The 17,661-nt window shown below is 42.2% G+C and overlaps 2 protein-coding genes and 1 long non-coding RNA gene across 3 annotated transcripts; 2 read left to right on the forward strand and 1 right to left on the reverse strand.

Moving 5' to 3' along the window:
• Positions 1–585: 585 nt before the first annotated feature.
• Positions 586–12,769, reverse strand: LOC120413779 (protein HBS1). The gene is made up of 6 exons (XM_039574723.2): positions 12,513–12,769; positions 12,237–12,445; positions 11,921–12,170; positions 1,832–2,358; positions 1,369–1,774; positions 586–1,303 (listed from the first exon to the last, which is right to left on the reverse strand). Exons 1-6 carry the CDS (start codon positions 12,553–12,555, stop codon positions 672–674), a joined length of 2,067 nt encoding a protein of 688 aa, XP_039430657.1. The 5' UTR covers positions 12,556–12,769; the 3' UTR covers positions 586–671.
• On the forward strand, positions 2,387–3,782 carry LOC128093423 (uncharacterized). Its single transcript, XR_008212452.1, has 2 exons — positions 2,387–3,625; positions 3,692–3,782. It is a non-coding gene; the product is annotated as an uncharacterized LOC128093423 (long non-coding RNA).
• A 4,252-nt stretch (positions 12,770–17,021) lies between the features above and the next one.
• LOC120413790 (peptidyl-prolyl cis-trans isomerase NIMA-interacting 4) lies at positions 17,022–17,640 on the forward strand. The gene is made up of 2 exons (XM_039574740.2): positions 17,022–17,235; positions 17,296–17,640. The coding sequence occupies exons 1-2, from the start codon at positions 17,142–17,144 to the stop codon at positions 17,607–17,609; spliced, it is 408 nt and encodes a 135-aa protein (XP_039430674.1). The 5' UTR covers positions 17,022–17,141; the 3' UTR covers positions 17,610–17,640.
• Positions 17,641–17,661: the final 21 nt, after the last annotated feature.

The raw sequence follows: 17,661 nt of genomic DNA on the forward strand, positions 1-17,661 counted from the left end.
AATTGAGATAAAGAGCTTGGAAGTTTGAAAAAATATTTTGTCGTGAATTCCATAGATGTAATAATTTTACTGATATTTCATCTAACATGGAACAAACACTTGCTCTTAATTTATTAAGCTTTTGTTAAGTTTGTATTGAAAATTTCCATGATTTATCAGCAGGTGTGGTACTTGAAAGAGGTGTTGGCGATGGGGTTCACCGCCACGAAATCTCGCTCTCCATGACCGGGCCATCGAACTTCCCGGATGGCGGCCACATGCACGTTCAGCTTGTGCAGCTCCCGGGCAAGAAGGCCAGCACGTGCAGGGTCTTGGAGAGTTCGAACGTTCCAAGTACCGAGTTTCCAATCGTTGTCTTTTTTACATCGCCTGGTCTGATGCCGATTTATCCGTCCTTTGTTTCGTCTTTTGTTTTTCTATCACGTGTTTCGCCGCCATCTTGGAACTTTTTCCAGTTTCATGCGAGTTCCACGCACACTGACAAATGACGTTCGATTGAACCAAAACTGGCACCGACGAGCACTCACCATTTAAATCATTTAAGGTACATGACTGTGATATCTCAAAGGATAAAGTCAACAGCACTTTCGAGTTGTCATTTTTATTGCAAATAGTTAAAGATTTGAAATGGAACCCCGCCCTTTCGTATAGGATGATTGTAACTTACATTCTCATTTAACAATGTCCGTCACGAGTCCCGCCGCGATCGTCACTCCACTGACCCGCAGCATAATCCGGCCGAGTTCCTTGCAATCCGCGTACCGTTCCATACAAACCGGCCGCTGAAACTCGATATCGACCAGGGCGCACGAGTTATTGCCCAGGCAGCGAGGGTTCTTCTTGACCACCTCGCCGGTTCCTTTGTGGAGTTGCGCTTTAAGTTTGTGGATCGTAGCCGGTTCGATGAGAGATTGGTGATGAAGGAGCACCGGATAGCCCATCGTGATTGGAACTTTAATGTTGAACACCACGATCCGAGCCCGGATGCGCGTTGCCAGAGGAATCGGTGCGTGGATATCGCTGAGTATAAAGCCAATCGCCATGTTGGCCGCTTCGACGTTGGCCAACGTGATCGAGACCTGATCGCCCGCGAAACAGGTCGTGTATTGCAGCTCGTCGATGGTTATGTTCTTGACCACGGCTTGCTCCTTGCTGGGACACACGAGCACGCGATCATTTACGCACACCACACCGGACTCGATCCGACCGGAGATACAGAAGCCGGAGCCGGTGCCCTTGAAAATGTCCGAGATTGACATGCGGAACGGTTTGTCGACGGAACGGGCTGGGGTTTTGAAGGCATCTATCGGGAAAAAGAAGGTTGTTACAATGAAGGTTGAGAGATTTTAAGCAGCTCGTCCGACTTACCAATCACCTTCAGCAGCGTCGGTCCCTTGTACCACTTGAGCAGCTCGCCGTCGGTTGGATCCTTAACCAGGTTTTGCCCCGTAAGCCCCGAGCAGGGCACGTACGTCACGTCGGAATCTTTGAAGCCGGCTTGCTTCAAGAAGAACCTAAGCTTTCCAACAATTTCGTCGAATCGCTCCTTGGACCAGTTGACCGTGTCCAGCTTGTTGACAACGACGCCCAGTTGGTTAACGCCAAGGGAACGCACCAGCAGCGCGTGCTCCCGAGTTTGACCGCCTTGTTCGAAGCCCGTCTCGAACTCACCCCGGGTGGCATCGACCACGAGCAGTGCCACGTCCGCCTGATTCGCTCCCGAGATCATGTTTGGGATAAAGTCTTTGTGGCCAGGGGCGTCCAGTAGGGTAATCTGTAATTACAACCAACAATTACGTCTCTTCTAGGTTAGAATTCACCTCCAACAAACCGTCTTGTTCGGCGTCTCGAACCGGGAACTCCCGACGTCCATGGTGATGCCCCGCTCGCGTTCCTCTCCGGTCTCATCGAGAACCCACGCGTACATGAAGCTCTGCTTGCCCATCTTCTTGCTTTCCTGCTCGTTCTTGTGCATCACCCGCTGGGGAATATTTCCGGTGTCGCACAGCAAGTGTCCCATCAACGTACTCTTCCCGGCGTCCACGTGGCCAATCACAACCATGTGAATGTGCTGTTTGTCCGCGCCACGCTCCTTCTTGAACAGTTCCAATCCGTTCCGTTGCAGCTCCTTCGGAAGTGGTTTGGGCGTTTGGTTGTTGGCGTTTGTTATTTCCGGGGTGTTCCGGCCGGACACCGAGGGCGACTGGACGCGCGGGCTGCTGATTTCGAAGCCCATCGTTACGTTGGCGGTCTTTTTCGCCGTTGGCGTCACCAGAATGGAAGGTTTGACGACGTCTGCGGCCGGAGCCTTGACGGCGAGCAGTTTGTCGGACTTTTCCAGCAGACGATCGCCAATGCCTGGAACGAGTTTAGCAAGAGCATTTGGGTTTAGCCTAGCGAATGAGGCACTGTTTTTCGTTTTCGTTTTCGTTTTACGGAGCAAGGTGGGGGACGCGGCCTCAAGTCAGTCCAAGTCCGGTTTCTTGTGGAAAAAAGGGTAGTGGCCGAACTAGTATTGCATACCAAATGAACACCACCGGAAGATATAGGGGATCGGGAGAGGGGAGGTGAAAGAAAATTAGTGTTGGTGTGAGTAGTAAGAACTTGGATGACTTGAGCAGTTACGGTAATCTAAGTTTAACACTGAATAAAGAAAATCTGAAATTGTGATTCAAAGTAAGAAGGCCCGGAAAAAATTCAATTATTAGTTAATTAAATAAGAAAATGTAACTAATCGGAGATCTATACAAAAGAAACCTGTGATGTATTCCAAATTTAAAGGAAATAAAAAATACTAGAGAAAAAAAGATGAAAACTAACTGCCGACCTGTCACGTCCGTCAATAGTCTTGTCGTACATTACAACTAAAAACAGATCTGCCAATGAAATGTTACACTTCGTTCAAATCAACTAATCATTTAAGTCCAATTATTCATCTACAGAAAACTATCTAACTTTAATCAACAACCTAAACTAAACTGTCTGAAAGTATATTTAATCTCAAATCCCCGAATGTTTTATTATAACGCCAAATAAGGTAAATGATCTTGTTTTTAAACCAGTCTTGCCGCTTCCAAAAACCAATAAACATAAATGAACAGTTCATAAGTTGAACACTAGTAATTAAGACGACTATTTCATGCCATTCATTTCATTAGGGCATAGAGCTTTGCAAACAAGAGTGCATCTCTATTATACCTTATGTAAACTGTCATTTGAGTGAAAGAGACACACTCCTGTTCACAAAACCCATGCGCCCTTTTGAAATGTTAGGCTCCATTTGATCGTCAAGGCTCCAGTAGACCCTCGATTCGCAACAATGGTCGATACAACCATAGACTAATTAAAGACTAAACACTCGGAACAAAAAATTTCAAAAATTATGACTCATAAGCTGTGAACCGCGGGTACCACGTTGAACCACGCATCGGCTTGCCCCTCGTATGACAGAACGACATGGCAGCGCTGGTTTTTTCGATTTCGTTTTGTGCTGATTTACGCGCGCATCTTGTTTGTTTTTGTTTTTCTTAGCAATCAAGGCAGCAGGCTGCAAACAAGTCAATCAGCTGTGCAGGGATTTTTGTTTGGCGAAACAAGCGAAATTTACTGGTGTTTGGTTTGTAAGGTAATGTTTAGCTATTAAAATAAATGCTTATTTTATTCGGTTTATCATTTGTGTTCTCTTTTCCAGATGATTGCTGTTTTCTCATCATTCCTCGCAAGCCAAATCTGTTCAATACGAACGGCTCGATCGTCCGCGACCTCGCCGCCGGATGATTGAATCACCTCGAACCTAGTCAACTCGATGGTAACGATTGCCTTCCGGAGTTTTGGGCCCGAAAGAGCGTGTTAGGCATTTCGACGCTGCACATTATCCGTGCCAACAAGTTCATCGGTGAGGGTGTCGACTTCGGCGGGCCAACATTCCGGTCATCGGAGGCCACTCCGGCAAGACCATTATCCCAGTGAACCCCAGAGCTTCCCCAGGACAAGATTGCCGCCCTGACGGCACGCATTCAGGAGGTCCTCAAGGCCAAGGCCGGTGCCGGATCGGCCACGTTCACGACGGCCTACGCCGCAGCCCGTTTTGCCCTCGCCGAACCTTGGTCTGCCCAAGGTGAACGCCTACGAGCTAGAGCTGCTAAAGAAGGACATTCCGGAGCTGAAACAAACATCCGGAAGGGCAAGGAGTTTGTCAAGAAGAACATAGTGAACAAAAAAAGTGAATTTCGATCATGTTAACCAACCATTGAAAATAAACTTTCAAGTGCATGATAAAAATATCGGCGTTTTTGTTTTCTTTGTAGGTACTAAAGTAAAAAAAGGGTTTTTCCCATGACTTCGGCGGGTTTCGGTTCCGGGACGAAGCGGGCTTCCTTTTTGGGGGCTTTCTTCCTGCTGACCTCCGCGTACAGCTCGCCTATATCGGCGACGGCGAAAGAGGTGCTCGGGGCGGTTTGTTGGTGATGCTGGTTCGGGGACAAATTTTTGTTTGACGACGTTATCGCTGGGGTTCGGAATGCCACAAGTTGACAGTTCAGAGCAAAGATCTTGGCTGTTTTGAGGTTTTTGAAGTAGGTGCAATTCGTCGAGGCCAAGATGGCGTCTGCAAGGACATTCATTCCTTTCAGGTAGTGGTGGGCAAAACCGCTCATTTCTGTGAGCCGCTCATTTTCGTTCGCTCATTTAAATGAGCGGCTCTTTTGAACGGCTCATCCGCTCATTTCGCTCAAAGTCAGAAAATAGACTGGAATGAACTGAAACATGTGCTCAAGATAATAAGTTTTTTTTTTTTTCAAACGACCAATGGAGTGTCCATGAGTGTCACACTTGTTGATTGATAATTCAAAAATATATGTTTTCATCGCACTTATTCTGAACAGATTGGAGATCGTCCATAAAACATAGAAAACCGTCGATTTACTTTATCCTTTTTTGGAAAGCATTTCAAATATAAACGTTTTATATGAAAAAAAGAAAAACATTGATCTCTGAAATCCACAAATTTCGAAAACTTTTTTCATAGAGAAGTAAACAAACTTGAGTTTTTTTTCAGAAGTGAATATTTTCAACCAAATTATTGCTTTCAATTGTAAAAAGTAAAAAGTAATGAAAAGTTAGCTGAATTATCGTTTTGATAATTATCTTCCCATTATTTTGTGAAACAAAAGAATTAAATTTGGTGCTCATTAACATGCACATTTCGTCGCCATCGTGCTAACTTGTCGTACGTGCATTTTGGGCCAAATTGAGTTAAGAACGCCATTTTGTGCAGCTCACAATGCCTCACCTTTTGACCTTCACAGATCCCCAAAATTCGATTTCAATCCTGTGATATTCAACAAAAACCGAAAAAACTCCGTGCATTTTTGTCACTTTACTTATGAAAGTAGTTTCAATCTTGTCGTGCTATCTTGTCACTCCATGAAAATTGATGTAAGTGCGACAAAAGGCCAAAGGGATTTCAGGCCAGGAAAGTCAGGATGCGTTTGTCGCACGTACAAGCTAGACTACCGTAAACATTTGTAATTATAACTCGGGACTCCAGCAACCAACTTCAACCAAACTTTGGGACAATGCACAGAATGGTGAGCCAAACAAAACGTGATTGTTATTGTTTACATTGCGTGCTCTCGTTTTTGAATATTCAAGGTCAAACATTAAAACGCGTTTTTCTCGGAACGTCAAAATGGCGGGTGCGACAAGATAGCACGACGACGTCGATTTGAGGTAGCGTTTTGCTGCACTTAATAAATTAGTCTTGAAATGCAGTTTTTTATTTAATAAGAACAACTTTTATTCATGACAGCAAATGAATGATCAAAACAAGCGTCAAAAAAGAAGATCTGAAAAAATGCCTTAATAAATCTATTGAACAATTACCACAAAAGAGTACCAAGTTTGTGTGATGTGCTGTGGTAAATTACATTTTAAATCATAAACGGTCCAATACATGGATTAAAACCGCACTTCATGTACATAACATTTGAGAAATGTATCGATATTTTCATAATGAGATCATGCAACATCGGGCGACAGTCAGCTGATTCAAAATCACAGGCGCCCCGACACGGGCTAGCAACAAGCATAAAGTGCGCCATAATGTTGGAACATGAGGCGACCGGTGAGAACCTAGTTTCCCCTCTTTTCTCCACAGCACCGTCACCACCAGCGCGTGGAAGAACGAACCGAACGAGAGCGAATGAGCGAGAGCGAAATAACGAAAGAGTGAGCGAAAACGACGCCGTTCGACGACGTCGACGACGGCGCGAGCGACGCTTATCAAGCGCTCCGTTCGTTCTTTCCGTTCATTTGCTCTCGCTCATTCGCTCTCGTTCGGTTCGTTCTTCGACTCGCTCTTTGATTTGACGGTTCTTTGAAAAGAACCGGTTCACAAAATGAACCGCCGCTCATTTTTTCTGAGCGGTCGCTCATTCGTTCTTTAGCTTGAGCCGGTTCATAAGAACGGTTCGCTCAAATAAGCCCATCTCTATTTCAGAGTGACAATTCCGGGTTGGAGGAGGACGGTTTTGCCCTGCCGGTATTAACCGGAGGCGGCCCGCGCCGGCTTTGCTTGGCAAACCCGACGGTGCTCACGTGATCGTTCTCGGAGAAGAAGATTATCAACATTCCGCAATGATCTCGATCGAGAGCCGCTTCTTGTCTAGAATCGACCACCCTCGGGATCTCGTTCGGGATCCCCTCCAGACGATGGTTCATTCTACTAATCACCGTCCTCTTCCGGAAACTGGTTCCGTTTAATTCAAAACAAAAACCCAAACCCAAACAATAACATTGCGCAAAATGGCATGTCAAAGTCAGAGCTGCCAGTTGTTGACATTTCGATCTGTCATTTTTGACAGTGAACCGGCCTTGTCGAGGGGTCATAAAAAGGTTGAGTCATGGTTCAGAGCCCACTGAGTAGTCTTTTATTAGTCTATGATACAACCATAATCCGAAAACCGTTAGTTCAACAGATTAACGAATTTTGTCCGATATCATCGCACTATTGATTGACCGAGACTCTATGGAAATTTTGACATATCAAAATGCTACGTAATAATTTTTTTTTAAATAAATTTCAAAATCTATTCTATCCTACAATGCCTAGAAGAGGCCTCTGTTTCTGTTGTGAGTAAGCGCTGGTTTCAGAGTTCATTTTTCAATTTAAAAGGGGTGGGAGACGACTAATTTGCTTCATGAACTCCTACTCGGCCTTGGGACCACCTCTTAAGACACTGATGGCTCCTAGCTAGGAATTAAACCTAGACACAGCGTCGAGGCCCGCTTCGCATGGCAAAAATGTTGGCTGGGGGGAAGTGATATTATCACGAAATTTTATTTTAAAGCCAACATTGCTAACGGCGTCGAGGTCCTTACTCATGCCCAAGGCCTAGCGAATGAGGCACTGTTTTCCCATTTAAACCTCTCCCGCCCATGGTTACTCCAGAGCACCAAAACTTTGAACTCAAATATCTCGGAACTGACACAACTTTTCATGGTGCTTTATTTAAGTTGCAGGTGTCATGTAGAATGTATACTAACATCTCCCCAAATTTCATCAAATTTGGTTAAGCACAAGCAAAGTTACAGTGTGAAATGTAAACAAAAATGGGCCAATTTTAGGGAAATAAATAAGGCCTGTTTTCGAAAGCCGGTAAAAATTACCAAACACAAAATTTTATGAAACAAAAAATGTTTTGCTATCATTTGAACCTTGGACAAGAACCCCTGTTAATAACATGGTGAGTTTGGACCGGTTTTAAGGTTAGTATGCAGATTGGAAGGAAAGGGGTCAAGAAACAGCTTTACGAACAACAGAACAAAGGAGAGGGAGCGATTTCTTGGGGCTTTTCTTCACCCTCTCTGAATCGCTTGCGCTGCCGCTGCTGCCCATTTGATTTTTTCTTGGCCGGTTCCTTTCGAAGTGCGTATACCGCTTTAATGTTTTTGTGAATTTTTCTATTCCTTAAAATATGAGCGGTTCTTTAAAAAAAGTTTGAAAGTTTATTTGTATTTTTAAAAACAACCAATTCTTGATTGTTGAGAGTTTTATCAATCAGGTCTTTTTTTTTAATGTAAACTTCTAAAATATTTGTTAAGTTTTTTTTTAACTATTTATTCACGTCTGTTGTAATGTTTTTGTGATTTCTTCCTTTCTTTCAAATATGAGCGGTTCTTTCCAAAAAAGAAATATTTCATAAGTTTTTGTAATAATGTTTTGTCATAATATTGTAAGTTATTCCATTCTTTCAAACATGACTTCTTTAAAAAAAAAGTTTAAAAGTTTATTTTATGTTTTAAAAAGAAAACATATCCTTAATCGTTATAATATTTTTTTGAGTTTTTTAATTCCTTCAAATACGATCAGCTCAATAAAAAAATGTCTGGCCTATTAAATATTTTTGAAGATTTTTTTGATTTAAAAAAACTACATTTTTTTCAAATATTAGCAGTTTTTCCAAAAAAAAAATAATTTTAAAACATTTATAATGTTTTTATTTTATTAAAAAAAATTCTTGGCTGCCGTAATGTTTTTGTGACTTTTCCATTCTTTCAAATATTGCGCGTATTTCCGAAAAAGACACACGGCACACCAGCCTCGAAACGACGCGCCGCACTTTCGGCAAATGCGCGCTGTCAAATCCCATACTGCGCATTTTGTTTTTGTTGACCTTCTTCTTCGAATCGCCTGGCATTGTTGTCAGGTATGTTTTTTATTGCATCAAAAGTGCAGAAAATCTCTGGCAACAATGTCTACGGCACATTCTGAAATGCCGCGTGGCGTGTACTTTTGAGAGAAACGGACACTATAAGCTTTTTGAAAATACTACATTCAAAATAATCGGTATGTTTTTATTTGTTTATATTTAAAAGAATTGTTGGAATATTGGACCTTTTCACGATTGTTTCATATTTTAACATTGAAAATCGGACTATTCGTTCCTGAGATATTGACATTAGAAAATGGTGGGTTGTTTGGGTGAAACTTAGAAAACATCAATTTTCCTGTTTTTAAACCTTTGCATGGTAATATTTCAGCAACTAAGGGTCGTATCAACAAAGTAAAAAAAAATCAAAATATAGAGAATTTTCTCAGATTTTCAAAAATATTTTTTTCAAAAGTGGACAAACATGTGCACTAATTTTTAAAAATGAAAAACTGCGACTTTTTTTTTTAAAAGTCACCTAAAAATGGATTTAACTTGAAAACGGTGAACTTTATCAAAATTTCACTAAATTACTTTTTGATTGCAAATTTGATTTTACGTCGAAGTTAAAAAAATTTTGCGACCAATAATTCGATTTATTGAAGAAAATCAGTATTGATTCAAAAATTTATAACTCGGTCAAAGATTTTTTGCCCTTTTTGGAAATTTCTGAAAAGTTGTCATTTGATGTCCTCTAAAACATATCAGAAAAAAATAGTGTTTATTTTTTTGAAAATCAAGTTTAAGTGACAAAAAAAGAAATTAAAAATCCCCAAAAAATGTTTTACCGTGTATCATTTTTTTTTCAATGTAGTCCTTGTTTATATCTACAACTTTGTCGAAGACACAAAACCAATCGAAAAATTTCTTTAAAAGATACAGATTTTTGAATTTTCATAAATAATTTTTGTATGGACAGCTGTCAAATTTGTATGGAAAATTATATGGACAAACTAATGATGCAAAATGGCTTCTTTGGGCATACCGAAGGCACCAAAAAAGTTTCAGTCGGATTAAAAAATACAAAAAAAAAATCGAATGACCAAAATCGGAGAGAACTGCTCAGTACACAACAACTATAGATTTTTTTTTACAAAAAAGGAAATTTTTCGATTCATCCACAAACAATCTCATGTTTGTAAACAAACAGAGCCCAGGCCCGAAACTTTAAACACGAACAATGGCTGTGAACCGAAGATTAGTAGTGACGTTTTGGAATTTTGACAGTCTGGAACGCATAAATTACCCCATTATCGCTTTCCGGCACGGGTAAAGTGGAAATTATTGCACATGTTTTCATTTGGTAGATGTGCAATATAAGTGGTTTTTTTTTGCGGCGACATAAACTTTGAAAAAATATTTGGAGTGGCCTAATTTTCAAAAAAAAAAAAAAAATGGATGAAAAAATACCTCAAATTTAAAGTTCATTTCGAAGGTGAGAGAAAAATATCAACTAAATAAATACCTGCAATGAAAAAAATGGATAAAACAAATAACTAAATACATACTAAATCTTCTCAATTCAAATACTTCGCGCTCTTCAAAAAACTGTAAAAATCGGTAGTTTATTTTCCACAACATTTTTGCTTTATTTTTTAGGTTAAATCTAAAATAGTGTACTGAATGGTTTGAAAAGAAAACTTAATTTTACCACAACTAGGATTACAATCAAAGATCTTATTATCAATTCGTTCGAACGCTTAAAAGGCAGGTCCCACAGATAAATGACCCTAGGCTCTCTCGACTACCGTCGAAACTTCTTCATATGACCCAGCACGACATCATCCGGCGAGGGAACGTGAAACCGGAAAGGCACTATCGTCGCTGCTGCCACCGCCGCCGTGGCCTTGGTAACAAATCCATGCCGCACCCGGACCGTGCTTCGCTTCCGATAGCGCCGGCAAAGTACCGCGGCAAGCCCGGACGCGTGCGGCGTCACGTTGGCCAACTGCTTGGCCGCGAACCAGCTCGCATCGATCGAGCAGAACTCGTCAAAGATTGGCTTTTGCCCGGGGTCCTCCTCCTCCTCGACAATGTCACAGTCGATGAAACCGTACCGAGGAGGGGAGGTTGCCTCGTTTTCGGCGCCGTTGGATTTGGCGGAGCTGAGCTCCGATTTGTCCTTGATGAGGGCCGATTTGAGATCAACGATCCACTGCTTTTTGGCGAGAGGAGTTTGCTGCGAGTTGCTTCGGGCGGCGCTGGCCAACGTGAGGGGCGGCCGGTTTGCGGTGGGTGGAGTGTTGAACAGGTTTGGAATTGTAAAAGCGGTGCCGAGAGGGCTTCCGATTGGAGTGCCTCCACCCTTGGCCTGCAGGTGGAATTTGGCCAGATCGGTAAGGTTTAAAAAAGTGCCCTCCGATGGGGACGACGAGGCCACCCCACTGTCGTTGCTCAAGGAGAGGTTGGCCAGTTTGGGGATCGTCGCTTCGTCAGCGTCGTCACTCTGTTCAGAACCACTTCCACTATCAACGGACGGTTTCTTCATGCGAGATTTGACCAGATCGCTTAGATTTGTGCCAGCTTGTGCGCCAAACCGAACGCTTGGCAGCGCAAAGCCAGAGCTTGATGGGCTAAACATTTGGGGAAGTTTTGAATCTTACCTTCCAGAAGCAATCCAAGCAGGGCGCCCATGTGACGGGGTTGTGAAGAAGTTACGCCGGAACCGGGTTGAGAACGTGCAAAGAGAAGTTAAAAGATGGAAAACGGGTTAGCGAAAATCAGAACCACTGCACTACATCACTTCACAGAAGTGAAACAACGACTGAACACGGTGAGGTACGAGGCATTAGATTTAAGAGAAAGTATTTCATAATGTGTTGAAGATAATGAAGACTTATCTTTGTCCATGTTGTGAAGCTAAATTGCGCAATTCTTTGGGACTTCGCAAACACATTTCTTGTTGTTTTTAATCGCAATTTTTAAGCAATCAATCAATAACTTTTTTATCATTTTGTAATTTTTAATTGTTTAATTATTTTTGCAGATTTTTTGAAAAGTTTAACTTTCTTCAGAAGTCAATTTTGACAGGATATCACAGACATAAAAAATTACAATTACAGTTAAAAATGTAAGAAGCAAAAAATAACAAATAAGCTTAAGGCAATCATTGAAAATTGTAGAATATGCCCAATAATATCAGACAATAAAAAAAATCACAAAAAAAAAATCATATAAAAATACTAGAAAAAAATTAAGATAAGATTCACCTTTTTCGATCATTTTCGGGACGGTTTTGGCCGCCGCCGTCACGATCGGCGATCTCACGCTGGCCGTCGACGGAGTTTTGGTGCTGTTCAGCACGTCGTCCAGCGCCAGATCAAAGTTGTAGCCGTGCTTCATGATGGCCTCCACCAGCTGCTTGTCCGTGACGGATTCGCCAACAATGTTTCTGATCTCGTCCATGCAGGAGTTCAAACGAACCCGATCTTCGTCGTTCAGTTCCGGCAGCTGGTAACACTACAAAAACATAAAAAAAAAACTTTTAAAATCTTCTGGAACTTGGAACATTTAACCGCGACCGACCTCCGAATCGCGCCGCGTATGCAGACCGGCACACCGCTCCGCTTCCAGCCCATCGTCGTCCTCCTCCTCGATGTCCCGATTGTTGGCCAGGAAGGCGGAAATGCTCTGCTGTCCCTTGGCCCGGTCGTACATCCACTGCTGGGCGTCCGTCGGCGAAATGCAGTCGTCCTCCACCGAATGACCGAGGTAATCGTCGTCATCGTCGTACTCTACGGTGGAGTAATTTCGAAATTACGACGAATTGCTCAGGCTGGTGCGGGGAAGGTCAACACTTACCATCGTCGTAGTTCATCGTCCGGACATTCCGATGACGAGACATTTTGAAATTGGCTTTTGTTCCAAGTCACAATCTCTTAATGGACAAATATCATTTGATTAAACTTTTAGGTTGATTAGACGCGATTAACACACTAGCAAATCATAATATAAGAGATTAAAATTAAAATCAGACACTCGCGAAAGCAAATTCACACAAGAAGAGGAAAACTCTTGCGCGATTTGATGCATCAGCAGCAGCAGCAAGTCGACGTCGCGTCAGCTGTCAGGCGTTGTTGTTGCTTTCTGTGCGCGCGCCTTTCGCTGCGTGTCCCTTCAGAATTGACGGCTAGGGTAGAAAATGTGGTTTGGGCCAGACCTTCGAACTGAAAATTTAATATATTTTTTTTTGCAATTCCGTCGTGGAAATCGTGGAAATACGGGAAATACCAACTTTTTCCTGTTATTCTAGAACGACAAAACAGCCTAATTTTCTCTACCAAAAATAACTGAATCGAACAGAAAAACTTTTAAAAACACAAAAAAACTAATGCTGAAAAGTTCTATTTTTCAGTACTGAAATGAATGCTGCTAATACATAGATATTCCACATCTTACTAACAACTGCCGATGGGTAAAGTCAACAATGTGATCATCGTAGTTCGTCATTTAATTGTTTTTCGGAATTGGGTCCTAAAATGAAGCTTATTTTCTAAATACAATGTACCACCACAAAGAGTTTTAAATTGATTTTTAAATCAATTTTGAAAAAAATAACCTCGCGGTCCTTCTTGAAGGCTAGTATGTAGATCGGAAGGAAAGGGGTCAAGAAACAGCTTTACGAACAGCAGAACAATGGAGAGGGAGCGATTTCTCGAGGCTTTTCTTCACCCTCTCTGACTTGCTTGCGCTGCCGCTGCTGCCCATTTGATTTTTTTCTTGACCGGTTCCTTCCGAAGTGCGTATACCGCTTGACAGAAAAGGTCCTACCTCGGGTCCTACTTGACAGCTCGTTCCAAGGGGACCATAGTTGATCCATCCAAAAAAATGTTATCTTGTCATTTTTTTTTGCATTAAAATGAAAAAATGTTATCAGAAAGGGTTTTTGATCGTGTTTATTACCGTTGTAGATAAAAATTGACATAGGGCTTTAGTACCCAATTGCAAACATATTTTGTATGGAGCTTTTTTCAACACTCGTCATGATCATTCTATATTCCACTCGGTGAACCTCGTTGGATAAATACGACTCGTGCTGAAAAAATCTTATTTTTGAAACTTGTTGCATAAACTACAATACTAGCTACTATCACGGACGAACTAATATATCATTATTAAACAAGGTGAAAAAGATACCATGGTTGCAACCACCTAATAATGGATTAGGTATTGCAAATTTTGCACCTAATTCGACGCACAGCCAGAAAATGTGCACATCTCAAACTTGATCTCAAATATGCACACATCAAAATTTACGACCCCTCTCCACCCCGCTCGCCTACTGTGGTGAGTGTCTAGGATAAAAGCTATCATCAGGGGATTGAAAAACCTGTATCATTTTCTCCTGAAAAGCGGTGGCGCCGCGTGGTGGTAGCTGCCCTGTTCGTTATACTGTGAAATTATCCATGGCTAATCCAAGGAACCAAAAGGTGGCAACATAAATGTCCGTCCAAAAGGGGTTCTGCAAAAACCTTATTATTTTTTTTCAAATTTTCGAACAAATCAGCAACAATTAATAAGTTTGATAGTCAAACCACAGACAAACAGACGTGAAACTCTTTTCTATTCCATCGCCAACGAAAACGGTTAATTCAAATTCAAACAAGCAAAAAACATGGATGCCATAGTACCGCAACGAGACACGATCAAGAATGATGTCGCCACCGTAAACTTTGACGTTTCTTGAATTGATTGGTTGTGTGTGTGAGCGCGGGATATTTCTGTTTATGCCGCTTGATTGCTGTTGCAGCAGAACAAAAAGCACGGATTTAATTGCATAAGAACATCGTTTTGATCAAATTTGCTATGAAATGATACAGGAGTTTTTGATAAACTAAAAGAACTGTTATTTTGGGAGATTTTTGAATCCACGTTGTTGTTTTTTGCATCATCAACTGCGAAAGCAAAATATTCCTATTGAGATTCTCGTTAATTTCGCCACTCCGTTTAAAATAAACACAAAAGTTTTCTTTCCTAGCTCCTCCTTGTTCACTTTAGCCAAGGCCTTTTGACCTGCCTTTGTCACCCTGTTCATGTCTGTTCCGGACCACGGAGTGGAATCTGCTGCGGAACGCCGTACGAAAGAGGATACACTCAAACCCCGATGGTTTGACACCAACTGTTGTCAAACGAACGGGGTCACTTTTTAGTTTGACACCCCTTTTACACAGAGTTCACACACACTACTAAACGTTTATTTTGGTAGTGTGCGTGAGCGCCGTGTAAAAAGTGACAGTTCGTCACTTTTTAGTTTGACTTTGACCAACCAACGGGGTACAAACTAAAAAAGTGTCAAACGAAAAAGTGACCAACCACCGGGGGTTGAGTGTACCACAATGCAATGTTTCTGGTGCAGCAACTGTTTAATTTGCATTCTTTGACGCCATCGCGTGGAACTTTGGCAGCATTTTTCCCGATAATTTGTCTGATTCAAAAAAAAAAATTACCCTCGAACATAACAATGTTTCATTACATAAACAACATACAAACGTCAATTTTCTTTTGTACACGCTTAATCGGATAAGGGGAAGAGGGTACACTCTCATAGTGGTTTATTGAAACGATGAGGTTTCCGCAACAGGACTGCAGATCGCGCTAGTGTGCAGCCCAATTTTGAATTTTCTTGTGGGGACGATGGATTTTTTGAAAAAATCAACTAAGATTCACGTCTGTTTGTCTGTGGTCAAACTACACATAAAAGTTAGTTTTTTTTATTAGTTTTTGCAAAACCGCATGTTTTTTAACGAAAGGGCCAAAAATATTCTTAATTACCTTTTGCCCCTTGGTGGCGCTTTGTATTAGCACAGACAAACAGACGTAAATCTCTTTTTAATTCCATCAATCAGGAATATAACGGCTGATTTGAATTTAAACTTAGTTCTCGGATTATCCACCAGAATAGGATGGCGCTGCAATCAAGGCACACTTTCAAATGACGTTTAAGCTAGTTTCATGTAGCGCGCCAAAAGTTTTGTTTTTTTTTTCTGCTGCTACTTGAGTGTGAGGATGGACCAGTTTGGAGAAGATTGTTCACAAACAGCGCAGTAATACCCAAACCACCCTCAAACTGGTGCATCTTTCCATCAACCTCTGCAGCCTACACGAATGTTTCCTCGGCAAGATTTACCTAGTGCATGGCCGCAATTGGACGCGGACGTGGACCGTCTGCGTGAGTTAAGAATTTGAACTTCTTGCATTCTTCTCACATGTTGATAAACAAATGTAAATGTTAGTAAACAAATCTCCCTCCTCTCACTACAACAAGAGTGACCGCGTTCACTCACACACTAACCAATTCTCATATACAGTGATGCTTAATGCTAGTATTGGCCACCAGATCGAGCTACTAGCTAACCTTTTTCCATTTTTTTGTGATTGATGGATTTTCGTTAAATTTGTTCAATGATTTACGTCTGTTTGTCTGTGGTATTAGTATGTGTGTGGTCGATGTTTGAGAACGTGCACGAAGAACACAGAACAGTGAGAACTAGCGAAAATGCCTCACTTTCTTCTGGTACACTCAAACCCCGATGGTTTGACACCAACTGTTGTCAAACGAACGGGGTCACTTTTTAGTTTGACACCCCTTTTACACAGAGTTCACACACACTACTAAACGTTTATTTTGGTAGTGTGCGTGAGCGCCGTGTAAAAAGTGACAGTTCGTCACTTTTTAGTTTGACTTTGACCAACCAACGGGGTACAAACTAAAAAAGTGTCAAACGAAAAAGTGACCAACCACCGGGGGTTGAGTGTACAAGTCGCCATATTGAAATTGCTTGAAGATTCATACCCGTGGTCGGGTACAACCGATTCGCTATTTGACATGGAATTGCTCAACAGTAACAAAAATTGAAGGCGGCTCTCACTGACAGTTCGCAAGTGGCTGACACTGACAACTAGGTGTATTCTTCTCCGCCCGAACAGTGAGAACTAGCGAAAAAGCCTCACCTTCTTCTGATACAAGTCGCCATATTAAAATTGCTTGAAGATTCATAGGGAGCGTTCTTTTATTACGTAACGCGAAAAATCGGACTTTTAGACCCCCTCCCCCCCCCTCGTAACAAAATTTCCATACAAATTTTAAAAATTTTGTATGGAGCGTAACACGGCCTCCGACCCCCCCTCCCCCCCTACTGCGTTACGTAATAAAAGAACGCTCCCATACCCGTGGTTCCCGGCAGCTGTCAACATGCTTTGCGCCTCGTTTTGCGCTCTTTTCTAATGTTGCTCTTGATTTTAGGACCCAATTCAACACTTGCGATACAAAACGTTCCTAGAGGGTTGACATTGATTTGTCAAAGCTGAAATTTGACAATTTTTGTGGCCGGAGACGAGCGCGTTTGTTTTCGTTCCCCTGTTTCAAGCTGCTGCAGCAAGATTTTCCGGTGACCCGTTCCGCAGTCCGCATTCATCTCAGCTTAGGTGAAAATGCCCCCGAAAAAGGACGCAAAAGGTGGCTCCAAGCAGGCATCCGGTGGCAAGGGAGGCGGTTCCGGTGGCAAAAAGGGTGGTGCCGGCGAAGGTACCGGATTTTCCGGATGCAGTTTGGTTGGTTGTTTTTTTAATTTTCGAATGTTTTTAGCCAAGGAGAAGAAGGGCACCAATACGGCGATTAAGGTGCGTCACATTCTGTGCGAAAAGCAGAGCAAGATCCTGGAAGCGATGGAAAAGCTGAAGGAGGGTCAGCCGTTCAACGTGGTGGCCACGGCGTACAGCGAGGATAAAGCTACCAAGGGGGGCGATCTGGGTTGGCAGCCGCGCGGAGCGATGGTGGGACCGTTTCAGGATGCGGCCTTTGAGCTGCCAATCTCTACGATCGGTACGCCCCGATATACGGATCCTCCGATAAAGACTAAATTTGGCTATCACATTATTATGGTTGAAGGGAAGAAATAAACGACTCTTTTTGTATGTTTTGTTCTCAAAAGTGAGAATGGGGTTTTATTTT

This window comes from Culex pipiens, chromosome 3 (assembly GCF_016801865.2).
Source record: "Culex pipiens pallens isolate TS chromosome 3, TS_CPP_V2, whole genome shotgun sequence".
NCBI classification, from domain to species: domain Eukaryota; kingdom Metazoa; phylum Arthropoda; class Insecta; order Diptera; family Culicidae; genus Culex; species Culex pipiens.

Excerpts from the sequence above, each read along its gene's own strand:
- LOC120413790 (XM_039574740.2), top strand. The coding sequence starts at position 17,142 with ATGCCCCCGAAAAAGGACGCAAAAGGTGGCTCCAAGCAGGCATCCGGT. Across the intron at positions 17,236-17,295 it reads AAAGGGTGGTGCCGGCGAAG|CCAAGGAGAAGAAGGGCACC; the intron begins GTACCGGATTTT and ends GAATGTTTTTAG.
- LOC120413779 (XM_039574723.2), bottom strand. The coding sequence starts at position 12,555 with ATGTCTCGTCATCGGAATGTCCGGACGATGAACTACGACGATG. Across the intron at positions 12,446-12,512 it reads GACGATGAACTACGACGATG|AGTACGACGATGACGACGAT; the intron begins GTAAGTGTTGAC and ends ACTCCACCGTAG. Across the intron at positions 1,304-1,368 it reads GACGCTGCTGAAGGTGATTG|ATGCCTTCAAAACCCCAGCC; the intron begins GTAAGTCGGACG and ends TTTTCCCGATAG.